This window comes from Melozone crissalis, unplaced genomic scaffold (genome assembly GCF_028551555.1).
Source record: "Melozone crissalis strain CALT ecotype California unplaced genomic scaffold, PUWL_Pcris_2 ptg000107l_1, whole genome shotgun sequence".
In the NCBI taxonomy this organism is placed as follows: domain Eukaryota; kingdom Metazoa; phylum Chordata; class Aves; order Passeriformes; family Passerellidae; genus Melozone; species Melozone crissalis.
In genome coordinates, this window is record NW_026535884.1 from 5,675,689 (window position 1) to 5,698,996 (window position 23,308).

The 23,308-nt window shown below is 57.8% G+C and overlaps 1 protein-coding gene across 2 annotated transcripts; it reads right to left on the bottom strand.

The window, feature by feature from the left end:
- Nucleotides 1–20,054, bottom strand: NOC2L (NOC2 like nucleolar associated transcriptional repressor). Of its 2 annotated transcripts, none has more exons than XM_054292118.1 (19): nt 20,019–20,054; nt 19,725–19,901; nt 19,148–19,316; nt 18,644–18,763; nt 17,971–18,088; nt 17,544–17,634; nt 17,232–17,310; nt 15,413–15,523; nt 14,415–14,528; nt 14,024–14,212; nt 12,263–12,402; nt 10,427–10,538; nt 8,730–8,843; nt 8,442–8,543; nt 5,003–5,146; nt 4,509–4,622; nt 1,768–1,903; nt 955–1,089; nt 1–169 (listed from the first exon to the last, which is right to left on the bottom strand). In XM_054292118.1, the coding sequence occupies exons 1-19, from the start codon at nt 20,036–20,038 to the stop codon at nt 6–8; spliced, it is 2,349 nt and encodes a 782-aa protein (XP_054148093.1). In that variant the 5' UTR covers nt 20,039–20,054; the 3' UTR covers nt 1–5. The 2 variants fall into 2 exon arrangements, with proteins under 2 accessions (XP_054148093.1, XP_054148092.1); XM_054292117.1 differs by having other exon boundaries at nt 19,148–19,319.
- Nucleotides 20,055–23,308: the final 3,254 nt, after the last annotated feature.

Here is a 23,308-nt window from a genome sequence, read left to right on the forward strand (position 1 = left end):
GCTGCTCAGTCCTCGTCAGAAAACTCCAGGTCCTGCACCAGGTCCTCCCCTCCCTGTGCCAGCTGCTGCAGGTCCGAGCGGGACAGGCCCCGGGGGCAGCTCTGCCTCTGCTGGGCACGCTGGGCATCCTGGGCACCCTGGGCACGCTGGGCTCCTGCCCTGCCTTCCTCTGCTGGGGAGAGACACAGGGTCAGGGATCCTGCCTGCCTGCCAGGGGGTCACTGATTAGTGCCAGGCACTCATTAACTCGTCCTGGAGGGCCCTGCAGGGCTGGGCACAGCAGCAGTGCCTGGGGGGACACAGGAGCCCAATGTGCCCCACAGGGGCAGGAACAGGAGCCCAAAGTGCCCCCCCTGGGGCAGATACAGGAGCCCAAAGTGCCCCCCCTGGGGCAGATAGAGGAGCCCTAAGTGCCCCAGGAACAGGAGCCCAAAGTGACCCCTGGGGCAGATACAGGAGCCCTAAGTGCCCCCCCTGGGGCAGATAGAGGAGCCCAGAGTTCCCCAGGAACAGGAGCCCAGAGTTCCCCACAGGGGCAGGAACAGGAGCCCAAAGTGCCCCCCCTGGGGCAGATACAGGAGCCCAGAGTTCCCCAGGAACAGGAGGCCAAAGGGCCCCACTGGGGCAGGAACAGGAGGCCAAAGGGCCCCACTGGGGCAGGAACACCAAGGGAAATTTGGGAGCTCTCCAGCAAGGAAAGGGTCACCCCGTGCCCCTGTGCCCCAGGTGAAGGGTGAGGGCACCCTGGGGTGGCACCTGCAGGGTCTGTGTGCCCCAGGCCGGGCTGAGCCTCCTGCAGGAGGGCCCTGAGGAGACATGAGAGGGGCTGGGGGCACTTTAACCCTTTGCTCCCTGCAGCTCAGGGCTGCCAGCTCTGCCCTCGGGGTCTGTGCAGCCCCTCCTGGCACCCTGGCAGGACAGAAAGCCCTGGTGCCGTCAGGAATCCCCACTCACCCTCTGCCTCGCTGTCCTCTTCCAGCTCTTCCTCCTCGTCCTCCTCCACCTCGTAATTTCCTTCTTCATCATCATCCTCCTCCCCAAACTCCTTGCTGCTGGCTTCCGAGCTGTCATCCGAGGCCGTGCCCTTCCCTGCAGGGTTCAGGGTGTGAGGGAGCAGAGCAGCAGCACAGGGGAGGGAGGGAGCTCAGGAGGGCCAGACTCACCCGGGGCAGATTTCTCATTTCTCACTGATATCCCCCCAAAGGCACTTCCCTGTGCTGCAGGGGCCAGCACCTCCTCCTGAGCCATTCCCAATTCCCAGCTTTCCCTTTCTGCCAGAAATCCTGCTGGAAACGGGAGAGCAGGAGCCTCCCCTGGATCCACAGCACCAAGGAGGGGCTGCAGATTCCCCTCCCTCCCTCCCTTCCTGCCCTTCTCACACACCCAGGACATCCCAAACATCCCAAACCCCAGAGGAACTCCCGGGTTCATCCCAAACTCTGCACAATTTCCTGTGGCCCTCTCGTGGTCACAGCCAGGTGACACCAGCCCCTGCTCTCCGGGATTCCTGGGCTCCTTGGGAGCACCAGGCAGGATAACATGAATAATAAAATAAAATAATAAATCAGAAGTGCAGCAGGGACAGGAGCAAAGGTCCCCGTGCTGGTGGGAGCCCCTGCCATGCACAGAACCTGCTCAGGGATTGTGGAAAGGGAAAATGGGACTGTGGACAAGGAAAAAGGAGCTGTAGACAGGGAAAAGGGGACTGTGGACAGGGAAATTGGAATTGTGGACAAGGAGAAGGCAAGCCCAGCCCCAGCCCTGTACCTTTCACAGAGAATCCACCATTCTCCTCCTCAGAGTCACTGTCCAGCTCAAAGAGATCCTTGAATTCCTTCTTATCCTCCTCCTTCCTCTCATCCGGCCTCCTGCGTTTGATTTCTGGGAAGTTCAAGTCTTCGAGCTGGAAAGCAAACAAAGCCCAGCGTAGGAGCAGCCCTCCCTTGTGCTGTTGGGTGCCAAAGGCTGTGTTTGGAGGCAGCACTGGGCTCTGCCCACAGCAGCTGGGGCTGTGAGCTGCCAGCCACAGACCTGTGAGGGTCCCAGGGCTGAGGGCGGCTCCCAGACCCTGCTCTGCTCTGATCCTGCCCTCACAAACTGCCTGAGCTCATGGAACACGCAGGGCTGGCAGCCCAGCAGGGATGAGGGTGGGGATGGGGATATCCATCCATGGGGCACCTCAGCAGCAGCAGACCCTGAGCCACCCCCTGGGTTTGGGTGCAGATTCCAGCGTTCCAGGTGCTGGGGATGCTCAAGGGCTGCATCCATGCCCTGCAGGAGATCGATGGGGCCCCTGGAGCAGGCAGCCAATATCGATGCCATTAACTGCCCTCCATTGACACCACCTCGGTGCTCTTCACACCTCTCCGGAGGGGGATTAGGGGGGGATTTACCTGCAAGGGCTCAGGCCGGCAGGGCAGAGACAATCGGAATGCAAATGAAACCCCAAGTGCTCTGGGAGCTCAGCCTGCCCGGCTGCTCACCCCTCCTGGGGGCCACTGGGGCATCAGCCCACACCAGGGCTGGCCTGGAAACGCTCAGCTGGCTTGGAAACGCTCACCAGGGCTGGCCTGGGCACACTCAGCACTCACCTGCTGCCCCTGGCACCCTCTGGCACCCCCAGCACTCACCTGCTGCCCCTGGCACCCCCAGCCCACCCCAAAGCCTCCCCAGGCTGAGCACAGCCATGCTCCCAGCAGCCAGGAACAGCCCAGTGTTCAGAGCACCCCAAAGCCTCCCCAGGCTGAGCACAGGCACCCCCAGCAGCCAGAGCAGCCCAAGTGGGAGGGCACAGACACACGGGCACGAGGTGGAGCTGTGGCTTTGCTCCTGCAGCCAGTTCCAGCCATTTCCCCCAGCCTGCTCAGGGTTATGGTCCCCAGCTGGGCCACACTGATCCTGGGGCTGAGCACTGCCCAGCAGGGATGGCAGGGAAGGGAACAAATCACCCTCCACCACTGCGGGGGCCTCATTTTAAATCATCATCATCATCATCATCATCATCATCACCATCATCATCCTCCTGCCACTGCTCTTGCTGCCACAGGGGAGAGGCCTCTGCTCCTCCCTGTGTGTGCTGGGAGCAGCTCTGGGCTGGCCTTAAAAACAGCCCAGAGGTGCCAGGGAAGATTTGGGGAGCAAAATGGACAGGGGCACTGCCAGGCTGCTGCCCCCACGGCTGGCACCCAGCCCAGGCTGGTGTGGGCAGGAAAGGACCCCCAATCTGCCCCAGCTCCATGGCAGGGCCCCCTTGCGCTGCCCAGAGCCTCCTCCAGCCTGGCCTGGACGTGCAGGGATGGGGCAGCCCCAGGCTGGTTGTGCTGCAGCCCCACCGAGGGGTGAAGGCATTTTCCACAATTCCCATAATTTCCATCATTCCCCCATTTCTGGGCACAAGGCAGGCCCCTGTCCTGGCAGCTGGGGTTTGCCAGCTGGGGTCCCACATTCCCACAGGGAAAAATCCCCATTTCCAAAGGCAGCATGGGGGACATCAGCACAGCCTGAGCACACCAAGCAGGACCTGGCTGTGCCACTCCCCCCTCGAGACCCCTCAGGATGGGCACAAAATAAACCCAGCGTGCCCCAAAGGACTGAGACCTGCACTGGCACAGCCCACAGCCCTGTGCTCATCACACACAAGCACTAATTAGCTAATTTGGGGGCCAGCCTTTTAATCCCCAGCTCAGGGCTGCTATCTGCAGGGTTTCACCAAGCTGATTAGTCCCCATCCCATTGAAAGCATTGGGAAAAGCAAATGGAATGGGCAGGCAGGGTCAGAGCTGCTGTCTGAGGCAGGCTGCAGCTCCCAGCCACGCTGGCTTTCTTTTTCTCCTGTTATTGCCTTTCTTCCCCAATGGCTGCTAATGGGACATGGATTTTCCCAGCCCTAATGGGCCTCATGGTGCTCCCTCTCCTGCTGGGGCTCACAAAGCTGCATCATTAAGGCACCAGTCCCCACCGAGGCACACAACGGCCCCATTCACCAGCAGGGCTGCAGGGCAGCCTGCAGCACGGCAAACCCCAAACCTGCTTCTCTTTGAGCACAGCAAACCCCAAATCTGCCTCTCTGCATTGCAAACCCCAAATCTGTCTGCCTCTGAACACAGCAAACCCCAAATCTGCTTCTCTCTCAACAGAGCAAACCCCAAATCTGTCTCTGAACAGAGCAAACCCCAAATCTGCCTCTGTCTGAACACAGCAAACCCCAAATCTGCCTCTCTCTGTACAGAAAAAAACCCCTAAATCTGCCTTTCTTAACAGGAAAAAACCCCCAAATCTGCCTTTCTGAACAGAAAAAAACCCCAAATCTGCAGAGAGCTGCTCCAGCAGCAGGGCAGGGTCCAACCACAGCAGCAGGGCCAGTCTGGGGCAGGAGCTTGGCCCCATTCTGGGCTGTCCCCCTGTCCCCATTGCTGTCCCCAGCCCCAGCACCCCCTGGCTGTCCCCAGGCCGTGGCTCTGGTGTCCCCAGGGTCACACCCAGGGTCACACCCAGGGTTTGCTGCTCACCCTTTCCTTGCCACTGATCTCCAGCTGGATCTCCTTCTCCCTCAGCTTCTTCCACTGCGTGTAGTACCTGCTCAGGGGCGTGCCCTCCTCCTTCAGCTGCTTCTCCCACTGCTCCTGTGGACACAGGACACACACACACACATTCCAAGGGTTTCCAGGCACCTTCCAGCCAGCACAGGCAGCCAGGGGCACACGGTGGGGACCCTTTCCCAACCCCATTTCCCAGCTCCTGGGCAATGTGGGGGCCAGCAGCACTCAGTGCATTTGTGAATTGAGCCTCAGATACTGAGGCAGCTGCTGGGTCAGGAGTGGTGGCACTGAGAACTGTCCCCCGGCCTGGGGGCTGCAGGGACACACAGGGAGCCAAAGGCTGAAGTGGAAAAGTGTCTGTCCCATGTCCCCATGCTGTCCCCATGTCATCCCTGTGTCCCATGTCCCTGCTGTCCCTATATCCCCATGCTGTCCCCATGCTGTCCCCATGTCCCCATGCTCACCACAGCAGCGGTGCTGGCCACCCCAAAGGTCACTCTCTGCCTCCTGCTGCAGATGTGGGCTGAGTTCTCCTGCAGCTTCTCCAGCAGCTGCCTCATGGGCCTGCAGTAGTTGGCCACCTTGCACTCCTTCAGGAAGGATTTCAGCTGCAGGAGGGAAGGGACAGGAAGAACTGCAGCCATGGCAGGGAGCCTTGTCCCTGTCCCTCCAGCACATCCCAGCTGCCAGCACAGCACCAGCCCAGAAAAATGGGAATGCAGACCCAGACCTTCCCTGCCTCCCCAAAGCACAAAGAAACCATCAGCACAATCCCTCTGCTGCTGAAGCCTGTCCTGCCCTCGCCCTCCCCTCCTAAAATATTTATTTTTTATAGGTGCTGCATATTTATCTCCACTGAGAGATGCATTTGTCACTGGATTTATCTCACTTGATCCCCCAGCTGCAGCCCCAGATCCATTCCATCCGCTGCCACATCCATTATCATTTTTCTTCCCTTGCACAAGTGTCACCAGAAATCCTGCAGCACTCTGGGCTCTGCCAGGGCACTCTGGAGCTGTGTGCTCCCTGCACAGCCCGTGCTCCATCCCTGCACAGCCCCTGCTCCCTCCCTGCACAGCCCCTGCTCCCTCCCTGCACAGCCCCTGCTCCCTCCCTGCACAGCCCCTGCTCCATCCCTGCACAGCCCCTGCTCCATCCCTGCACAGCCCCTGCTCCCTCCCTGCACAGCCCCTGCTCCATCCCTGCACAGCCCCTGCTCCCTCCCTGCACAGCCCCTGCTCCATCCCTGCACAGCCCCTGCTCCATCCCTGCACAGCCCCTGCTCCCTCCCTGCACTGCCCCTGCTCCCTCCCTGCACAGCCCCTGCTCCATCCCTGCACAGCCCCAGCCCCTGCTCCATCCCTGCACAGCCCCTGCTCCCTCCCTGCACTGCCCCTGCTCCCTCCCTGCACAGCCCCTGCTCCATCCCTGCACAGCCCCTGCTCCCTCCCTGCACAGCCCCTGCTCCATCCCTGCACAGCCCCTGCTCCATCCCTGCACAGCCCCTGCTCCATCCCTGCACAGCCCCTGCTCCATCCCTGCACAGCCCCTGCTCCCTCCCTGCACTGCCCCTGCTCCCTCCCTGCACAGCCCCTGCTCCATCCCTGCACAGCCCCTGCTCCCTCCCTGCACAGCCCCTGCTCCATCCCTGCACAGCCCCTGCTCCCTCCCTGCACAGCCCCTGCTCCATCCCTGCACAGCCCCTGCTCCATCCCTGCACAGCCCCTGCTCCCTCCCTGCACTGCCCCTGCTCCCTCCCTGCACAGCCCCTGCTCCATCCCTGCACAGCCCCAGCCCCTGCTCCATCCCTGCACAGCCCCTGCTCCCTCCCTGCACTGCCCCTGCTCCCTCCCTGCACAGCCCCTGCTCCATCCCTGCACAGCCCCTGCTCCATCCCTGCACAGCCCTCCCTGCACAGCCCCTGCTCCATCCCTGCACAGCCCCTGCTCCATCCCTGCACAGCCCCTGCTCCCTCCCTGCACAGCCCCTGCTCCATCCCTGCACAGCCCCTGCTCCATCCCTGCACAGCCCCTGCTCCATCCCTGCACAGCCCCTGCTCCCTCCCTGCTCCCCTCACAGTCCCACCCCTGCACAGAAATTAATGGAACCCAACGAGATCTCAGCCATGGCTGGAGAGGCAGGGACACAACCAGGGCAGTAAAAGAGGATGAAGGACAGAGAGGGGAAAAGCAGGGTCTGTGTGTGCTCTTCCCTGCCCTGCCAAATGGAACAAGGGGATCTCAGCAGAGTGAAGCACTCAGCACACCCACGTGTGTCTGTGGACATGGCACTGAGGCTTCCCAGCCCAGCCCTGGCATTGCTGGGGCTGCTTCTGTCCCAGTGCCAGCCTGAAACCCACAGAGCAAAACCCCAGAGCAAAACCCCAGAGCAAAACCCCAGCTGCTCTGACGGGAAGTGCTGCAGGGGAGCCAAACCCTGCCCAGCTCCCTGCTGGCACAGGGACATTGCCCTGAGGACAGGGCTGGGGACAGGAGAGCTGCTGGCAGGGCAGGGCAGGGCAGGGCAGGGCAGGGGCTCTTCCCCCCAGCCCCTGCAGGCAGAGCCCCCACGGCTCAGCCCTGGGCCAGCAGCAGCAGCAGCAGCTTTGAAGTGCCTCCCATCCCCGCTGGCTCTCCTTTCATCTGCCAGGGCCTCCTGCCTTGCAGCAGAGAATTTGGGAAGCACAGCCTGGGAAGCTCAGCCCAGCCTCCCCCAGAGCAGGAGGAGGAGGAGGAGGAGGAGGAGGAGGAGGAGCAGGGACACAGCCCCTGCCAGCTGGAGCAGCCCAGCAGGGAGGGAGGCAGGCTGGGCACACATGCATGGAAGCAGGGCTGGGCTGGAAGCTCTCCAGCAGAAAATCCTCTCCCCAGGCAGCTTTAGGGAGCCAGGGGCAGCCCCAGCCTGGCAGACGCCCCGGGCTGTGGGCAGAGCAGCCAGGCAGGAACGCAGCAATGCAGGGATGCAGCAAAGCCCTGCACAGCTCCCAGAGCTGCTGGCTGCAGCACAGGGCTGCCAACAGGGGGGACGGGCACAGCCACAGGCCCAGGAGCTGCTCTGGCTGCTCACACAGGGGCTGCCAGCTCCCAGCAGCCAAGGCAGCCCTGTGCCAGCCCGGGGCACACAGCCAAGAGCCTGGCACATGCCAGCCCCTGACAGATGCCAGCCCTCAGCAGGGATACAGAGTTCTGCTCCCCAAACAGCCTGTGGGGCACAGCCCCAGCACCAGGGACACCCCAAACAGCCTGTGGGGCACAGCCAGGGCTCCAGGGACACCCCAAGGCGTGCAGGGACTGGTGGCACACAGCAGGACAAGCACAGGTTCGTGTCCCCACAGAGGATGTGACAGCAGCCAGCCCTGAGGTAAAAGCAGAGGGAATGAGGGAACACATCCCAACAGTGGCACACTGAGCTGGGCTGTCTGCAGCTCCACGTGAGGGAGCCTGAGAAGGGAGGGAAGACTGGAAGGAAAGATTGGGAAGGGAAGACTGGGAATGCCGGACTGGCAGGGAAGATTGCCATCTTGTGGAGAGCACCTCGGGGAGGCTGAGCACAAGGAAAAGCCGGGGCTCAGAGCAGGTTCTGCTCCCAGACCCCACAGCAACAGCTCTGAATGCCCAAGAACTCAGCTGACTTCACCATCCCAGCCCCATCCCAGAGCAGTTCTGCAGCCTCTGGCTCCCAACAGATGGCAAACTCCAGAGCACCTTCCCCTGCCTCCAGCCTAACTGGATGGGATGCCTCTGTTCTTCCCCAAAACACAAATACAAATTAAAATTAAAATTAAGCAGAGGTAAGTGACTCTCCCCTCATTCTGAGGGCCATCCTGAGGTCACTGTTAGTTTAAATCACTTCATCCCACCCCGTGCACATCCATGGCACCCCCAGAAGTGCCTGCCCCCTTACCTGGATGACAGTGGGCAGAACCAGCTCGGGGAAGCCAATGCTGTGGGCTTGGCCATGCAGATACTCCAGCAGCAGGTCATAGAGCTGGTCAATGAGCCCATCCTGAGCAGGAGAAACACAAATCACGGGACTGGGAACGACCTGAACCCCACAGAACTCCTACAGCACCCAAACCCAGCCTGGGAAAGGCTGTCCAGCCTTTGGGGACAGGGACACGGGGCACGTTCCTTTGGGGACAGGGACACGGGGCACGTTCCCTTGGGGACAGGGAGCCCAGGTCCCACTCACCCTGAAGGCCTTTTCCTGCAGGTTGGCATTGGAGAGCTTCAGGATCACAGCAAAGTTGATGGGCTTGGAACTCATCCGTCCTGGCTTCTTGTTGAAATCCACTTGCTGGAAAACCTGAAAGAGGGGAAAAAAAGAGTGTAAAGGTGATCACAGCACAAAGCAACCAGCACACAACACAGCCAAGGGGAGGTGGTGGCAGAGCCAAGAAAACCACCCAGGAACCCCAATTCCTGCTCACTGCCCCACAGCTTTCCCAAATATCCCAGGCAGGGAGCAAACCAACCACACCTGAGGCTGTGGAGCCCTGGCTGTGCAAGGTGTGAAGAGGAAACCAGCACAGGCAAGGGCACAGGAAGCTGGGGTTTGCTCCTCAGCCCCACTCTGTCACGGTGAGAGGCTGCACCCCAGAGCTGGAGTGGGGTTTGGAGCTGTCCCTGAAGTGAGGAGAGTTCCAAAGCAACACAAAGTGATGCTCACACCAAATTCACTATTGTCACTGAAATCACTGTTCCAGGACACCTGCTCCAAGCACTGCCTCTGAGGCAGGTGCCACGTGGCCATCAGGGGAGGCTCCAATGTCATTTGAACTAAAAAAGCCACCAGCTGGTGACATCTGCACATCTGCTGGCACCCAGAGAGGGGTGAGCAGCCCCTCCTGCTCACCCACGCCCTGCAGCAGCCCCAGCTCCTCTCTGCAGTGCCCAAACACTCCGGGGCTGCCCTCCAGAGCAGGGAACCATTTCCCTCCCTGTGAGCAGCAGCAGCACATCCAGCAGCAGCCCATCCCCGAGGTGGGGATGCAGCACAGGGAGGCTGAGAGCAGGCAGAGGCTGCTCAGGTCACAGCAGTGCCCCCAGGCCACAGGAGCAGGAGGCTGCTATTGATTCCTGACGTTTTATTTGTCAATCCAGGCTCTCTGGGAGGGAGGGACGGGAGTGCAAACAAAGAGCCCCTGCCTGGGGGATCGATGGCACAAGCCTCGTTATGCACAGTTATTTCTGTGGCCCAAACACAGCTATTGACGCCCAGGTCAGCCTCTGGGGCTCCCTGGCACCCTCCAGCAGGCAGGGGAGGGCAGCCAGGGGCGCTGGCAGGGCCTCAGGGCAGGGAGGCAGTGTGGCTCCCACGCTGAGGGCTGCAGCCAGGCTGGGCACGGCCTCACTGATGTCCAGGAACCCTGGGGGCAGGCTGGGAGGGGATAATGAGGGACCGGGGGCCACAGAACCTCACCAGGAAACCACAGGCAGACTGAGGGCAGGAAGGAGAGGGATTCAGGGATTTCTGGCACTCCCAGTTGCCACGTGGGGAGTGGGCAGGGAGCTGGCACGCAGCAATTCCATTTTCTCAGCTCCCAGGCCTCCTTCAGGAAGATATGCGTAAGTTTTTTTCGTTCTTGAAGTGTTTTTTCCTTCCATTTCCCACTGTCTGCAGTCAGGAGCCGCTGTGCCCTCCCCAGAGATGAGCACAGCAGCAGGATGGGGCTGGGGAATTCCTGCAGCTCTGAATTCCCCCCGTGCCTGGGGGGCCATGCTGCACCCAGCTGCTCCAGGCACAGCTCCCACACAGCAAAAGCTGAATTCCAGTTTCCGTTTTCTATTTCCTCAGCAATTGTGGTGCTGCCTGCCAGGGCTCTGAGGGAGGGAGCACAGTGGGAGCCCAGAGCTGCTGCTGAGGGCGTGGGGCAGGCACCAACCCACCTCCAGGATGAAGGGCAGCACGGGGATGAAGGTCCTGGTGCTCTGCGACAGCAGCGTGAGGGCACGGATGCAGTGCATGCGCAGGGGGTAGAACCGAGACGTTGGCACCAGCCTGGGCAGCAAAAACAGAGAAATAAAAAGAAATAAAAATTAAAAATATTAAATAAAAATTAAAAATAATTAAAATATGAAATAAGAATAAATTTTAACATATTAAATAAATAAAAACAAATACATGAAATAGAAAGAAATAAAATAGTAAATAAAAATAAAAATATTAAATACAAATAAAATTTAAAATATAAAATAAAAATAAATATATTAAAAAATAAAAATAATAAAAATATTAAATGAAAAGAAATAAAAAGAAATAAATTACATAAAAAAAAAAAATATTAAAACAATAAATAAAAAGAATAAATAGTAAATAATACATAAAAATAAAAATATTAAATAAAACTAAATTACAATATTAGATTAAAATAAAATATTAAATAAAATATTTAATAAAATAATTTTAAAATATTAACTAAAAAGAAATAAAATAGTAAATAAAAAGAATAAAAATTTTAAATAAAAATAAAAATAAAAATATTAAATAAAAATAAATTCAAATAAAAATAATAAAACTATTAAATAAAAACACAGTGCCTGTCCCACAGAGCCACAGCCCCCAGAGCTGCCACTCTGCCTCGTCCACAGCCCAGCCTGGCTCCGAGGGGATCCAGGTGGGATCTGACTCTTTTCCCAAGGCTGGAATCACAGAGTCAGGGAATGGTTTGGGTTGGAAGGGACCTAAAGCTGACCCAGCACCATGGCACGGACACCCTGCACTGTCCCAGGCTGCTCCAAGCCCTGTCCAGCCTGACCTTGGACACTTCCAGGGGTGGGACAGCCCCAGCTGCTCTGGGACATCCATTCCAGGGCCTGCCCACCCTCAGGAGCAGGAATTTTTTCCTGCTCTCTCATCTGAAGGCCCCTGTCTCAGTTTGGAGCCAGTCCCTGTGTCCTGTCCCCCCATCCTTTGGAAATCCTCTCTCCATCTCCCTTGCAGCTCCTTCAGCTCCTGGAAGGGCACAGTGAGGTGACCCCAAACCCACCTGGGGGGTTCCCAAACCCCAAAGCCTCACCAGGCAGCTCTTGCAGCTCATGCCAAGCTGCTCAAACCCTGCTGGGCCTCACCCCAATCCCTGTTCCCAGCCCCTGGGTGATCTGCTGGACAGGCAGGAAGGTGCCTGGATCCATCCCAGAGCAGGGGGTGCCAGGGGGATGTTTGCATCCTCTTATCAGATCGTTTAAATCTGCTTATCTCCAGCACCGTGGGGAGCTCCTCCAGAGCTGGCTTTAGAGCTGAGAATCTGGTTAGCAGAGCTAACAGGATTTGGGAGATCACCAGAGATCCCCAAATTCCCTCAATGCTAATGTTAACAGGCACCTCAGAGCACAAACATTTCATCCACGTGAGCTGATGTGAGGAGGGAATTCTCAGCAGACACCCTGAAAACAACAACTGTGGCCCACTTCTTCCAGTCCCAACAAACAGGCACCAAAAATGCAGCTTCTAAATGCATTTACAGAGCTGCAGATGAGGATTTTCTGGATCATTTTCCTTGCAGTTACAAGGATAATCTGCCCAGGTTATTCAGGCTGAGACTTTTCTTATACAAAGAGAAAAAAATAACCCACACCACAACTCTGTCACCCCCTAAACAGCTGCTCACACACATCTTGGGCTGGAAAATTTCAATTAAAAGACCATTCATGGTTAAATCCAAATCACAGAAGAGTAAAATAACACACCAAAGCACAGCAAAAAGAATGAGGAGCTCCACTCACTTGATGCAGCCAATGATGACCTGTGTCAAGGGGTAGATGAGGGGCTCCATGACCTCACTGGGGTGGATGGTGCTGAGAACTCGACACCAGAAGTACAGGCAGTGGATGTACTGCCAGTTGTAGACTGACTGGAAGTTCTCCTGCAGGCAAACATAAAGGCAGAAATGTGAAAATGTGGCATTTGATAGGAGCTCACTCTGCTCCCTGCCCAGGGAGGAATAACAACACTGCAGCTGCCATTCCCAGGGCAGCAAGTTCACTGGTACCAGTGCCTGGAGGAGAAATAAAGTGAATAAAACCAGGCTGCTGTGCTAAGTGGGGCTGCTTTGAGACGGAAAAGTTCCCAACATCACAGCAGGGACTGGGATTGGCCAGGGACAGGGAATCCTGAGCTGAGCACTGGAGCAAATATCAGCCCAGAACTTCTGGAGAATCCTGAATAATAATAAAATATAAAGGCCCAGCTGGAGCAGGATTCCCTGAAGGAAACCCTTCCCTCAGTCCTGCGCTCTGCAGGAATTGCCCAAACCACAGCAGACTGCACTCACAAGGTGCCTCAGCCCCCATTTGTGTTTTTTTTCCAGATTTCCAAGGCCCAGCTGATCTCTCCTGCATGGAGCAGCAGGATGATGCACAGTCCTGAGACAGGCACGGAATGTTTAACTGCAGCCTCTGGGGCAAGCCCTGCAGCAGGGCCCTGAGCCAAGGCACAGCTGGACGTGGCAGGGCCGTGCCAGCTCTCCCCAGGTCTCTGGGATGCACCACAAAGATTTTCTCAGCTCCTCCTGCACAGAGCAGACGAGCAATCTGCTCTGTAATCACCTTCCAGCACCATCCCTGCCCATTCAGACAGGCTTAGTGCTTGCATTTGGACACTCTGGTGGTGCCATGCCCATCTGAGGGGCCACGAGCCCCCCCAGCTGTGAAATCAAATGGATTTACTCCTTGTCTGGGCCACAACTGAGGGTGTAAGGAGCCAGTGCAATCCAATTAGGGGATCTGCAGCCCAGACTTCATTTATCTCTGCTTATTTATCCCCATGTCTGACAGGCCAGGAGATTTAGCTGGGCACCAACCCTGCCCTGTTTGGGGGCAGCTCAGCAATTAATCTGTGGGGTCTGTTTTGCTAAACAGGACAAAATCCAGGATCAGCAATCTGACTCAGATTTCCCAGGTCACACTGGAGGTGCCTGAAACCAGGGCTGCTCCCAATGCTCTGAGCTGCTTTGTTAAGCCCATTAAATGCCCCAGAATTTGCTGGGGAGCTGCAACACCCCAGGGTGGCCTAGGAAGAGCTGTAAAACCGGCCTAGGGCTAGTTCCAAGGAAAAAGCCACAGAGGCAGCCATGTTGTGGCAGTTTTGTGTTCCCCTTGGGATGCCTTTGGCAGCTGCAGTGTGCCTGGAGCTCAGGGCTTTGTGGTTTCCATAACCCTACCCATATGTGCTTTACCTGCTTGTTTCACACCAGAGGCTGCTGTACATTGTGGTATATTGTGATTAATATTTTCCATTTCTTCCTCCACACCAACAGAGCCTCCCTCAGGCTCCTGTCCTGCCCGTGGTGTATCCTGCCAAGGCCATGCAATAAATCCCCTGTTTATGCTGTAACCGTGCCCAGCCCCGCTGCAGGGAGCCCCAGGAGGATGAGGATGAGGATGGTGCCCAGCAATAAATCCCCTCTTTACACCTGTAACCGTGCCCAGCCCCGCTGCAGGGAGCTCCAGGAGGATGAGGACGATGAGGATGAGGAGGGTGCCCACCTTCCTCCTGAGGGTCATGGCGCTGCGCAGGTGGATGGCCAGCTGGCGGATGTAGATGAAGCTGTGCTGGTAGGACGCGGCGCTGTCCAGGGCCAGCATCTCCGTCAGGGTCCTCTGCATGAAGTTGATCATGGGCAGCACGTTGGGAGAGGTGAACCTGGAGTTCTTCACAAAGGCAATGTACATTTGCTGCAGGGGGAAGAGGATGAGAAAGCAGTGTGTAAAATAGGAGTTCTCTGCCCCTTCCAGTGTGACAATTTCTGCCCTCTTTGGGTCTCTGGAGGCTGCCTGCATCACCTCCAGCGCCTGCTCAGCTGCAGCTCAAGGCTCTGAGGTATATGCACACAACCTGAGGAAGAAAAGGTGCAGATCTCAGCAAAGCCAGGCTTACCTTGAGCAGGGGGCTGAGGTAAACCTCCTTCTTGTGCCTGCAGATCTTGTTCAGCACCAGGAAGGCCAGGACCCTGACTGTCTCCTCCCCTGTGCTCCACAGAGTGATGGTTTGCTGGGACAAAACACAGACACAGGTGAGCGAAGGCACACACAGGCCTGAACCTCCCTCCTTTCCCGGCAGAGGTGACACAGAGGTGACACAACGTGCTGTCAGTCAGTCACTGGCAGCCCTCCTGTCCTCACACTCTGGCCGGGACACCACACACACAGCCCAGGCTGATGTTCCCATGGTCAATTAAGGAACCTGTCCAAACCCAGCCCCTCTAAACAATACTCAGCTTTCATTTGTGCGGTTAAACACACATTTGACCTCTCCTGAGCGGCTCCATCTCCCCCAGGAGCACCGGGTGCCCCCACACCCAGACAGCTCGGCTGCACCAGTGAAGGGCCCAGCACAGAGGGGGCTCAGTGCAGGGCTGGAAGAGCCCTCTCAGAAATGCCTGCAGCAGCTGGGAGGAGTGCCAGCCTCCAGCCCTGCCTGACTCCAGCCATCTCCAGCACCAAAGGCTCCCCTGGCTGCTTGCAGAGCTGCAGTTTGCAGTCAATGCCACCCTGCTGCCCCTGTGTCCCCCACGCCTCCTGTGCTGCTGCTCACGCTCAGCGGCTGAGGCTGAGCTGCCACAGAAATATTCCACCCCCAGCACAGGCATTCCCAGGGCCTGGCAGCAATCCCTCCGTCTGGGAGGAGGAAGCAGCTTCCCAAAACACCTCCCTGGGGAGCAGCAGCACCAAACAGAGCCACCCCCACAGCCACCTCAGCCTGGCATCCCCCCGTGGCACCTGCAGAGGCAGGAACGCTCTGCAGGAACAGCTGCAAAGCAGGGAACTCTACAGAACACTGCCTGCCAGGGGATGCAGCCCAAACACCACAAATGCTCAGCTGAAGGAGGGAAAAGCACCTCAGAGGCCAATGGCACATCCCAGCCGTGCCCTTACCTTGAGCAGGGCCCGGCACTGCTTGGGGAAGGACAGGTAGTATGGGACTGTGGAGCTCACGTGCTGCAGGACTGCTGCACCCACTGAGGCCTCTGTCAGGCAGGACAGCAGCTGAGGAGGAGAAAGAAACACCCCAGCTGGCAGGCAGGGCTGTCACCCTCCTGTGCCAGCTGCATTTCACTGGTTCCCAACACTGCTCGGCCAGGAAGGAGCTCACACAAACCCCACAGCTGGATCAGGGCAGGAGCAGAGGGTGAGAGCTGCCCTGCAGGACCCTCACTATGGGAATGGGGCTCCACTTCATCTGCAGAGCAGGACACCAGAATGGCCAGGGCAGAGGGTGAGAGCTGCCCTGCAGGTCCCTCAGCCTGGGACTGGGGCTCAGGGTGCTGTCCCTGCATGGTTCACGGCCCCTGGGCTCACCACACAGCACCTCCTGCATGGACACTGCAAAATCCCATTTACCTGCAGAGCAGGACACCAGAATGGCCAGGGCAGAGGGTGAGAGCTGCCCTGCAGGTCCCTCAGCCTGGGATTGGGGGCTCCACTTTATCTGCAGAGCTGGACACCAGAATGGCCCAACTCCCCCCCAGTCTGCACAAGGAAACATCACCTGAGCCGCCTGGCAGTTGCTGGATTTCTCCAGGATTTCTGGGTGGGAAGCTGGAGCTCTTTGGGTATTTGGGTCACCTCTCCCTCAAGGAAAGGCTCTGACAAAATGTGAAGAGCCAAATCTGTGTGTGTGCAGCTTGTCCAGCTCAGCTCACTGCAGCAAAGCCAGATTCCAGTCTGGAGTCAAGGTGAGCTCCAGGTGACTCTGAGAGGCTCTGCCTGATGCAGCCCCAGCTGCTGAGGCAGCACAGGCATTTTGTCCGCATTTAATTTGCCTCCTCACCCTCCTCCTCGCTCCGCAAGGATTCTGGACTGAGCAGACTTGGCCAAGGACACCAAAAGGAGAAGATTTTGTTCAGAAATGGTGCCAGAAAACCCACAGTGGTGAAGGCTGGGGCTGAGGGCTCTCAGGAGGCAGCCCAGGAGCAGGGATTGCTCCCAGGGACTGCATTCCCAGGGACTGCATCCCCAGCTTTTCCCTGTCTGCAATGCTCTGCTGCTGGAGAGAGGCACCACAGCTTGAGAGGAAAAAAAAGAAAAAGCAAAAAGCTCTCCTGATCCAATTGCTCTTTCTGCTAAGTCATTGTGCCAGCTCCCAGCTGAGGCACAGCAGCAGCTCCTGGTTGTCACTCCTGGCATCCCTTCCCTCAGTGCTCAAGAATCAGCGTTGGTTTGGTTTTAATATTCCAATTTGGGGATGCTAACAAAGCAATTTCAAAATAAAATTAAGTGGGGGCAGGAGTTTCCTCCAGAAATAATCCATAAATCATCTCTGAAACACCAGAAATTCTGCATGGGTGGGATGGAACTCTGTCATAGTCAGAGATGCCTCATGTGAGATCACCAAGAGAACATCTCAGTGTTTGCCTCAAGTGCAGAGATCACAGCACCAAAAACTGAATTAATGATGCAGAATGCAGAACACAGACTGCAAACTCCTTTAAAGCCTATTAAATATTAATCTGCCAGACAAATTAAAACAGAGAGAGCTGCCAGAATGTTAATTCAACCCTTCTTTACTGCCTTACCTACTCCGACCCAAGCATCCTCCGAAGCTCCAAATTGTTAATTGGACCAAGTAATTCCAAAACAACCCAAGGAAACAATGAACACAAATCTCAGAGGGGCAAACCCCACCTGCCTCACCCCAAAACAGCCCAGCAAGGCACAGAGTGACCCACAACCAGAAAATGATCATGTCTCTTACCTGTATGGTACAGCCAAGGTAAACTTTGATGTCCAGTCGGAGCTTTCCCCACAGGGGGCTGGTGGAAGGGAGAACCATTCTGGAAAGGAGCAAGAGTTGGGTTTAGCTTTAAAAAAAACCCCAAATAAATCAGATTTCAGCCGCAAAACGAGCAGTGAGATCAATTCCTTCTTCCCTGGGGGAAGCACAGGAGAGCCCTGTGAGCAGCAGCAGGCACTCAGTGTTTGGATGAGCTGGCACCCCTTCCCCAGGCCCAAAGGCAGCTCTGGAACCCCCCCAGATTCCTGAACATCCCAAACCCCCCAGACTCACTTGAGCTTGTTCTTGGGGGCTTTGGGGAGCAGCAGCTTGTGCAGGAGGTGGAACAGGTCCCGGATACAGAAGGACACCAGGGCGTTGAACACTGGGTGAAACAAGGCAGGAAAGCACTGTAAGTGATTTTCCACGAATTCTGGCATTCCTCATGGGAAAAGGGGCCCCCGAGGAACTGAAACCAGTGATTTCCACGGCAGAACTCCTGCATTTCCTTCTAGAAACCCCCAGTCTGCCTCACATTCCATTTTTCATCAAAGATCAGCAGGCACAGGGGCCCCCTCCCCAAGGAAACAGCACCAAAGCCACCCTGGAAGGAAAAGCTCCCAGAGCAGCAGAGCAGGACAAGCTCCTGGATGCACTGAAAGGGCGAATAACTCCTGCCAGGGCTCATCCCAACTCCCCCAGATGAGTCCCCTTCCCTCACCTGCAGTGTCAGTCACCTGGAACTTGCTGGGGTCACCGCCACTGTCCCCTTTGGTGGTGGCCACGGCTGCCTTGTAGGCCTGGGTGATCTCATGGAAGAGCTTTGGGGTGAGATTCCTCTGGGGAGAGAAGAAAAGGGGATGTTGAGGGAATAGATGGGACTAAGAAAGCTCCTGGAGCTGCTGCCAGAGGGTAAAAACCCCAAATTTGATCATTCTGGCCTCTTCTGAGCCACACTTCTGAAGCTTCCCCCTCATATGAGATGGCAGCACTCGAATTTTACAGCCCAAAGTCAAGCCGAAGGCACAAGAGCTCTGGGGGCTGGGGACAGAAATTTTATGCCAGATGAACAAACAAACAGATAAATAAATAAATAAATACATAAATAAATAAATTTTATGCAAGATAAACAAACAAAAAAATTTTGTGAAAGATGAACCAATAAATAAATAAATTTTGTGCCAGATGAACCAATAAATAAACAAATAAATAAATAATTTTCGTGCTGGATGAACAAATAAATTTTGTGCAAGATGAACAAATAAATAAATTTTCTGCCACACGAACAAATAAATAAATAAACTTTGTGGCACATGAAAACAAACCCCAAGCTGGCCCTTTTACAGGCAGGGAGGAGAACCCCCCAGTGCTGTGTGCTCCCACTCCCTGCTCACCTGGGCAGCTTTCTTCCACTCCTCCACCATCTTCAAGCTCACATGGATGAGGGAAACTTTCTTCCTTTTGACTTTTTCTTGCTCTTCGTCCTCATCATCTTCATCCTCGTCACTGGCTTCCTAGAGAGAGCAGCAGGAGGGACTGAATTAATGCTGAAGGGTTTCCCCAAGCCCTGGCTGGCCCAGCTCTCACTGAGCACTGTGAGGAGGCAGCAGGGCTGACTGGGAGCGCTGCCCCAGCACCCTGTGCCAAGCAGGGATGCTCCAGATGGAATGAACACCCGACGGGGTGACAGCCCAGGATGTGGGGAATGAATCCTCCCTGTGAGGCTGCCACAGGACCCTGGGGCTGCTCCAGCCCTGGAGGGGCCCAAGGCCAGCCTGGGCAGGGCTTGGGGCAGCCTGGGCTCGGAGCAGGATGAGTTCCAAGTCCCTTTGCAGCCCAAATCACTCAGGAACACAAACACTGCCCACGGCACCGAGGTGTGTGATGCCAGCAGGTACCTCCAGGGTGTCAGGGGGTCTGTGCAGAGCCTCCTCCTCCTCTGAGCTGTCCGAGGCATCAAAGTCCAGCAGCTTGCGGTCGTTCTCCTGCAGGAACTTGTAAAACTCGGGGTCTCTGTCCTTCAGCCTGGAGAGCTGATCCTTGTGCTCTGACGCCTTTCCCTTCTTCCTGCTGGGACAGAATGAATGGTTCATTAACTGTTCATTAATTGTTCACTGCTCGGAGCTCTGCTGAGGCTGGGACAAAAACATTTCGTTAAGGATTAAGAAATCTTGACAGCAAGATACCAGACTGCAGTGGGATAGATGGAAACACAGGGAAAAACCATCACAAATCTGTTTCTCAGTTCCTCAGAGTAGCTGCAGAGATGGGCACCCCATCATTTCCCCGGGCAGCCCCTGCCAAGGCCTGACCACCCTTTCCATGGAGAAATTCCTGCTGATGTCCCCCCGAGCCTGCCCTGGTGACACTGAGGCCGTTCCCTGGGAGCAGAGCCCCGCCTGGGGCTGTCCCCTCCTGTCAGGGAGCTGTGAAAAGCAGAAAAATCTCCTTTTGTGCCGGCTGAGCGCCTCTCACCTGCCCGGCCGTGCCTGCAGCCCCTGGGCCGCCTTCCCGCTCGGCCGCCTCTGCCTCGCAGTCCCATTAAGGGCCCGGCCGCCTTCCTCCTCCTCCTCCTCATCCTCCCAGCCGCCGTCATGCTCCGAGTCCGAGCCGGCAGCGAGGAACTCGTCCAGGCTCAGCTCCTCCAGTTTTCTGCGGGGGAGAAAAGAGTATGAGGGGGGAAAGGAGCGTGTGCGAGGGGAAGGCCCATCCCGGCGTGTCCGGCCCCTCCTGGACCCGCTCCCGGCTCCCGTCCGGTGCCGCGCTCACCTCCTCCCGGGGGCCGCCATGCTGCCTCCGCCACGCGGCCGCCACTTCCGGTCCCGGCGTGCAGCGCGGCCGGGGCGGGGCGATAAGACCACGCCCATAAATATGTAAATTCACATTATTTTCGGGTTTAGCTACGCCCCATAACAACACTGGCTCCGCCCCTCTGTGTTGGCCCCGCCCCGCCCACCGATCCCTCTGTCCCGGGAATATTCCGGGGCAGGATCGGGACCAGCGAAGAAAGGGAAGGGAAAGGATGGGATCGTCTCCCTTCTCCGCACTGCAGAGCCCGTGCCCCGAGTGCCCTGACCAGCTCTGGGCCCCTCAGTTCGGGGAGAACACTGGGGGTGCTGCAGGGTGTCCACTGGAAGAGGGTTGTGATGCTGTGTGTCCACTGGAAGGGCATTGATGGGCTGGAGTGTGTCCACTGGGAGGGTATCAGGGTGCAGTGTGTCCACTGGAAGGATATTGGGGTGCAGTGTGTCCACTAGAAGGACACTGCGGGGCTGCAGTGTGTCCAACAAAGGGGAATGGAGGTGGGGAAGGGTCTGCACCACATGTTCTATGAAGCAGCTGAGCCTGGAGAAAAGAAGGCTCAGATGGGACCTTCTCACCCTGCACACCAACCTGACAGGAGGCTGTAGCCAGGTAGTGGTCAGTCTCTTTGCCCACATAACAAGTGACAGGACACAAGGACGGAGTTTTAAGCTGCACCAGGGCTGGTTTGAGGTTGGACACCAGCAGGAATTTCTCAGTGGAATGGCTGACCAGGCCTTGGCAGGGGCTGCACAGCGAGGCGTTGGGAGTCCCCATCGCTGGAGGTGGCACTCGGTGCTCTGGGTGTTGACAAGGTGCTCTCGGCCCCAGGTTGCGCTCCACGACCCCAAAACTCTTTCCCTGCATAGATTATTTCCGGACACCCCTCAGGCCACGCCTACCAGCACTGGTCACGCCCCCGCATTAGCCCCGCCCCTCACCCTTTGTGCGGCGCTCGGCAGCGGGGGCGTGGCCTCTGCTCATGGCCCCGCCTCATTCCCCGTTTGGCCCCGCCCCCGGCCGCTGGCCCCGCCCCCGGTGCCGGTGCCCGTGCCGGGCCCGCAGCGGGGCCGGTGCCGCTGGGTTCGGAGCGCTGGGCCCGCGCACGGACACACGGCCACACGGACACACGGCCACACGTGCGGGGCCGGGCCGGGCCGGGCCGCCGCGGGGTTATTCCGGGTGACGGAGGAAGCCGCAGCCCCGGAGCCGCCGCCGCACCTGCCCGCCCCCGGCCCGCCCCGAATCCCCGGCGCGGGGCCGCTGCGGGTGTAGCGGGACCCGCAGCATCGCCCGGCTCGGGCCGTGGCCGCCCCGGAGCCGTGAGTACCGCCGGGGCACGGCCCTGCCGCCCGCGCCTCCGCTTCTCTTCCTCTCCGGCTGCCTCTTCCTCTCCCTCTTCTTCCTCCTCTCTCTCTCTCCCGCTGCCCCTCTTCCCGCAGGGCCCGGCCGCGGGAGGAGCGGGAGCGGAGGGTAACGGGATGGGGGAACACCGGAGGGGTCACCGGGGATGGGGGAATATCGGAGGGGTAACGGGATGGGGGAACACCGGGGATGGGGCACACCGGAGCGATAACGGGATGGGGGCACGGTAACGGAGCGGTCCCCGGGGATGATAGGGGTACCCCGGAGGAGCCGCCGCTCCATCGCAGCCGGCGCTGCCCCTGCCCATCCCTCCTCGCAGAGCCAGTTTCCTTTCGGGGTACCCCGCCGCCCCTTCCGAAGGCTTTGGCACAACCGCTGTGGTTCCCGAACATCCGCAGGGGTTCGGAGCGGCCGGTGCCCTGCCCAGCCCTGCGGCCGCTCTCTCTGCATCACCCCGGGCCGGCAGCATCCCTGTGCCCTCCCTGCCTGCCCTCTGCCAAGTGCTGCCGGATCCCATTGGAATGGGAAAGCCGCGGCTCCGGGGTGTCCCCTGCCCTGGGGGCTCGGGGCTGGCAGCGAAGGGCACGGGGAGAGGCGTTTTCCTTCCTGGAAACTTGTGGGACGCAGCTTTTTGGTGGCCTCTGCAGTGGCTGCCGGGGCAGAGGGCTCTCCTTGAGCCTCAGCATCGCTGCTGGGGCTGGAGCTGGGGCTGGAGCTGGCCCTGCAGCTCAGGCCAGGCTGGCAGCTGGGCTGGTTCTGCTGGCTGAGCAAAACCTCCCTCTCCGGGGAGCAGAGCCCTGCACCTCGGCAGGGAAGGACAGGGTGGCTGTCCCTGGCTGTCCCTGGCTGTCCCTGCCTGTCCCTGCCTGTCCCTGCACTGTGCCAGCCCGCAGGAGCTCTGGCCTTGCTTTGGTGGCTCTCTGTGCAGCTCTGCTGTCACTTCCTGCTGTCCCACAGCATTGTTCCGGGGGGCTCTGCATTGCTGGAGGTGATTCTGGGGTGATTCAGCAACACGTGGATGTTTGTGGGTGCTCTTTGTTGTTTGGTGCTGGTTTGTTACAGGTTTGGCGTTTTGGGGTTCACTGGTGCTGGTTTGTTACAGGTTTGATGTTTTGGGGCTCATTGATGCTGGTTTGTTATAGGTTTGGTGTTTTGGGGTTCACTCATGCTGCTTTGTTACAGGTTTGGTGTTCTGGGGCTCACTGGTGCTGGTTTTGTTACAGGTTTGATGTTTTGGGGTTCACTCATGCTGGTTTTGTTACAGGTTTGATGTTTTGGGGTTCACTCATGCTGGTTTGTTACAGGTTTGATGCTTTGGGTTCACTCACGCTGATTTGTTACAAGTTTGGTGTTTTGGGGCTCACTGACCCCTCAGGGTTGAAAACCCTATGGTTTTCAAAGCAAACCCCTTTCCCTCTGCACCCCGAGTTTCTCCCTGGCCCACGAACATCTGCTGGAAACCCTTTATTCAGCAGAGCAGTGAGTAAGACCCGGGGAGATGTTCGGTGTAGAGATGCGAGTTTCCTTCCTGAGCACCGAGTGATTAATGAATCACAGCGGAGAGCAGCTAATTCAGAGCACACCAGGCGCTGGCAGGCGCACCAGGCACCTGCTCCCTTGGCTGGGGAGCCCAGCACGCACAGGGAGCAGCTCCCGGGCATCTCGGGGGGCTGGGGGGTCCCAGTGCCTGCTGCCAGCCCGGGGCAGCTCCGTGGGGGTGGCACTGGGAGGGCTTTGTTCTGCCAGCACAGACAGTGACCATCTGCCCCGCTGCCTTGTGCCAGCCTGGTGCTGGAGACGGCCTGGAAATCAGAGCAGGCGTCCTCTGAAGGGCTGGGGAGCTGCTGGGGAGCTGCTCTGGGCCCATTCCCTGCTCTGTGTCATGAACAGCC

Excerpts from the sequence above, each read along its gene's own strand:
- NOC2L (XM_054292117.1), bottom strand. The coding sequence starts at position 20,038 with ATGGCGGCCCCCGGGAGGAG. Across the intron at positions 18,089-18,643 it reads AGTGGAAGAAAGCTGCCCAG|AGGAATCTCACCCCAAAGCT; the intron begins GTGAGCAGGGAG and ends TTCTCTCCCCAG. Across the intron at positions 14,529-15,412 it reads AGTGCCGGGCCCTGCTCAAG|CAAACCATCACTCTGTGGAG; the intron begins GTAAGGGCACGG and ends GTTTTGTCCCAG.